Genomic DNA, 4,877 nt, shown 5'->3' on the forward strand with positions numbered 1-4,877 from the left:
CAAGATTATCTTCTGTGTCTGTGTTAATTGGTTTCCCTTTTCTTTGTTGAAGAGGGTCTGTGCAATCCTTCTGCCTAGTCCGCCATCTTGCCCCGCCCCTCACAGGTGTGTTTTCAAGGGATAAATTTCTAGTGGGTTTCTGCTTTAAAGGTCATTATCTACATTAAAGCATGTGGATCAATTCTCTTAAAGGAAAAAAAAAAAAAACATTTTTTCTCTCAGCATTGGTTAATTTAGGATTAGCCAGCAAATGAATGAATGAAGGCACAATGGTAACCAAAAATAAATAAACAAATAATGGCTGTAATTTTATAATAAGTTCCCATCCTTGGTGACCAAGCCCAGAGAGCAACTCATCAAAAAATACAACACCTAGCATCCATGAAAAGATGGCACCAGAGTGAAAAACCTATAGCCAATGACAGCTGCTATGTAGTTACTCTGTCAGTTTTTTCAAGTACATTTCACTATGAATTTGCATTCTATATTTTCACAATTTGCATTGTTTTCTTTCACAGCCAGGAGCCCAATTTTCACTCATCTTGTTACAAGCTTAAAAGGACTATGGACACTCCGTGCTTTTGGACGCCAGCCTTACTTTGAAACTCTGTTCCACAAAACTCTGAATTTGCACACTGCTAACTGGTTCTTGTACCTGTCGACACTCCGCTGGTTCCAAATGCGAGTAGAAATGATTTTTGTCATCTTCTTCATTGCTGTTACCTTCACTTCCATTTTAACAACAGGTATTGGGAACTAACTATTTACCTAAGCATTTCATCTAAAACTTTGTCAATTTTAAAATGTGACATTGTTAGAGATTAAAACTTTAAATATTTCTAAACAGATTTTTTCAGTTTATTAATAAAAAATTGTTGGTTTATTGTTGAACATATGGTTTCTTTGAATTTTTGTTAATATACTGTTGAACAAGTGATTTCATTGAATTAGAGTCGTATAAATTATAATCCCTTCTTTACAGTTACGGAAAAAGACAAATAAATTAAAAAAAAAGCAGAAGACATGAATAGACACTTCACCAAGGACGATATTCAGGCAACCAACAAACATGAAGAAAAAAATAGGAAGAGTGCAAAAAGAAAACAAGAAATGGGGTTAGTCACGAGGAAAAAAAATAGGGGAAAAAAAAAAAAAAAACAACAACCCTGAGATACATAGAGTATCACATAACAAATACATGATTAACAGAAAAGAAAGAAAGAACCTTTTCACTATCACATAGGTAAAGAGTCCTGGCTTCAAATTCACAGACCTCTTTATTAAAGAGCTCTTGGTGAGATTGACCTCACACCCTCATTGACCTCTCTAAACCCTTCATTTTTCTCATCTGTAAATAGTACTTACCTCAAGGTTTGTAGTAAGTATGAAATGTGATGATTTGTTTGAAGTACTTAGTGTAGTGCATGATCCATAATAAACGCAAGGCAAAGGCAACCATTGCCGTGGAGTCAGATCCGACCCATAGTGACCCCTCCTTGGGTTTCTGAGGCAGTATCACTATGGAAGTAGATTGCCCAACCTTCCTTCTGGGGAGTGGCCGGTGGTTTTGAACCGCCAGCCTTCTGGTTAGTAGTCAAGTGCCTTAGGCACTATGCTACCAGAGCTCCTGGTCCATAATAAGTACACAATAATTGTGATATTGCTTTTATTATGTTTATTATTAAAATTTCATCTTATTCTAATCTTTAACCTCCAGAATGAGTAATATGTTAGAGCCCTGGATAAATCTTACCTATTATCTATGGTTTGTTGTCTGTTAGAGGAATCTTGGGAACAAAAAATTTGATTATTAGTATAAATTATTTCTCCCAATGGTAGAACTTGTGACAAGTTTATCATGCATTATAGATGCAAGAATGCTTTTCAATTAGGACTTGGTAACCAAGGGTTGTAATAAAGTTAAAAATATTCTTTTGAAAATTTTGATGGCTATAGTACTGAATATACGTAAATTTTAATTAGCAGTCACCTTCAGCCCAGAAAACCACTTAATTAACCATGGTACTTCCCAGATGAAACATAGAGAACAACTTCCTCTCTTTCCCAAATGGCAAACCTATGAGTTTTTTGACTGTCTCATGCAAATTTAAGTCCCTTTTCTTCCTAGTAGCATTTATTAGCACAGATTGTTTTGCCTGTGTGAGCATGAAGCACATCTAAACACCTGTGGATGCTGCTCAAACACATTCTTCCCCTGCTCACGACTTCTCATAGAGTAGCTTTTCTGGACACAGAATTTTTCTTTTCTATTGCCCATTCTAGGTTTTGATAGCATTATTACTTACAGTAGAAGAAAGAAAGATGGTGTTTACTGAATACCAATAGCCCTTTTGATACCTCAAGCATTTTAAAAAAGGAAAACTCTTTCCTAATACTTATTATTCTTTGATTTAAAACATTGGTTGAAAACTTACTATGTGTAGAGCATTGTTTCTACTGGTAAATGCTACAGTGAACTGAGATGAAAGGAAGATTAAAATCAGCACAAAAACGAAATGTAACTTTAATATGATATGTGTCAGAGGACAGGCATAAAGAAAGTGGCTGACAGAAGAGAAATAGCATAAACCTTGTTTATTATTTCTCTGAAAAATTAAGGCTCTTAAAATATCTTTTCCCCACCTATAGGTGAAGGAGAAGGAACAATTGGTATTATTCTAACATTAGCCATGAATATCATGAGCACATTGCAGTGGGCTGTAAATTCCAGCATAGATGTGGACAGTTTGGTAAGTCATTATTGTTTGTAACTATTATGAGAAATTTCAGACAAACCAAAAAGTATGTTGTTTATTGTTGTTGTTATGAGAAATTTCAGACAAACTAAAAAGTATAGATAATAACAAAAAATAACTAAATATCCAACACTCAGTTTTAAGAAATAAAACATTATAAGTAAATCAAAGGCCACTGTGTATCTTTCATTACTCATATCTCTTTTCTACCCATTTTTTTTTCTGTTGTTGTTGTTAGGTGCCATTGAGTCCATTTTCAGCTCATAACCACCCAATGTGACAGAGTAGAATGGTTCCATAGGGTTTTCAAGAGCGTGGTCTTTATGGAAGCACATCACCAAGTCTTCCTGTCACTGAGCTGCTAAATGGGTTCAAACAGCCAACCTTTAGGTTAGTAGACAAGCGCTTAACCATCAGGGCTCCATTTCTACCCATAACTGCTATCAGAAACTAGTGCTGCAGTGAACATGCTTGCGTGACTCCTTGTCCAGGAGTTTTCTAGGGCAGATATCTAGGAGTGGTGTTGCTGGGTCACTGAATATACCTACATTCACCTTTATTGTTATAGTATCAAAGTGCTCTCAAATCTGTTGTACACATTTGTACTCACAGAAGGAGAGTATAAGAATTCCCATAGGTCTACATCCTCAGCAGCTCTTAATATTGTCATGCTTTTTAATTTTGGCAATATGATGCATACAAAGTGATTACTAAACAGACTGGTCAACTTAACTCATGTTTATTGGTCATTTGGGTTTCCTCTTTCGTTAATTGCTTATTCATATTGTTTCCCCATTTTGCAATTAGGCTGTCCTTTTTTGTTTGTTTGTTTTTTAAATTGATTCATGGGAATTTACAAATTATAAATCAATTGTTCAAAAATGTATTTCAAACAGTTTCCCTGTCAGTGGACTAGTTTATAGTGTTGTTTGATGAAAATAAGGATCCTCAGTGGCACAGTGGTTAAAGCAGTCAGTTGATGACAGGTGGGTGGTTTGAACCTACCAGCTGCTCCATGGGAGAAAGATATGGCAGTTTGCTTCCATAAAGATTAAAACTCAAACCAAACTCACTGCCATTGAGTCAATCCCAATTCATAGTGACCCATCTTGGGTTTCCAAGGCAGTATCACAACGGAAGTAGATTGCCCAATCTTCCTTCCAAGGAGAGTCTGGTGGGTTTGAACCACCAGCCTTCTGATTAGCAGTCAAATGCCTTAGGCACTACACCACCAGAACTCCCCCATAAAGATTACAGCCTTGGAAATCCTATGGGGTAGTTCTACTCTGTCCTATAAGGTTGTTATGAGTCTGAATTAACTCAACAGTGGGTTTCTTTCTTATTTATTATTTTAATGAAAATAAGTTTTTAATTTTAATGAAGTTAAATTTATTAATCTTTTCCTTTATATGCTGTGCTTTTGATTATCTTTCCTATTTTGAGTCCATAAAAATGTCACCTTGTATCTTCTAAAAGTTAAAAAAATTCACTTCATATAAAGAGATTTTCAGTCTGGCATTTCTTTTTATGTATATGTTGATGTTGGCATCTAATTTTGTTGTGTTCATCTGCAACCTAGTTTCCTAGTGCCATATATGAAATAGTCCATCTTTTCTCCACTGACCCTGAATGTAATATTTGCCAGTGGTTCTTCTCTGGGCTCTGTTCCGTTCCATTGGCCTATTTATCCATTTCTGTCTTCTGGTAGCATAGCGCCTAAGGCATTTGACTACTAACCAGAAGGCTGGCAGTTCAAACCCACCAGTCACTTCCTGGAAGGAAGATTGGGCAATCTATTTCTGTAGTGATACCACCTTGAAAACCCAAGGAGGAGGGGTTGCTATGAGTCAGATCCAACTCAATGGCAGTGAGTTTGTTTTTCTTTTGTCTTAATACTACCCTGCCTTAATTACTATCTTTTAATTTAGTAGCGTAAGCCCCAGGGATACAGGTGAGGAGAGACAACTCAGGGACGCCCAAAGCAGCAGGCCAGAAGAGCAGAAGAAAGGGGATTAAAAGCCAGGAAGCCAGACAGAGGAGCAGTCAGCCACAGGGACCCAGGTGGGGGTGATACGAGCGGTCTCCAACAGCAAGACAAACTTGTCTGTCAGTTTGTCCTAC

General features: G+C 36.7%; 1 protein-coding gene across 1 annotated transcript in view; it reads left to right on the forward strand.

Annotated features, from left to right (window-relative positions):
• Positions 1–4,877, forward strand: part of CFTR (CF transmembrane conductance regulator) — a 247,152-nt gene that overhangs the window by 180,911 nt on the left and 61,364 nt on the right. Inside the window, exons 20-21 of the mRNA XM_007954507.1 lie at positions 519–746; positions 2,650–2,750. Of these exons, the coding sequence (XP_007952698.1) occupies positions 519–746; positions 2,650–2,750 (329 nt within the window). The remainder of the gene's footprint in view (positions 1–518; positions 747–2,649; positions 2,751–4,877) is intronic.

Source organism: Orycteropus afer, unplaced genomic scaffold (genome assembly GCF_000298275.1).
Source record: "Orycteropus afer afer isolate SDZICR_OR568_19922 unplaced genomic scaffold, OryAfe1.0 scaffold00462, whole genome shotgun sequence".
Taxonomy (NCBI): domain Eukaryota; kingdom Metazoa; phylum Chordata; class Mammalia; order Tubulidentata; family Orycteropodidae; genus Orycteropus; species Orycteropus afer.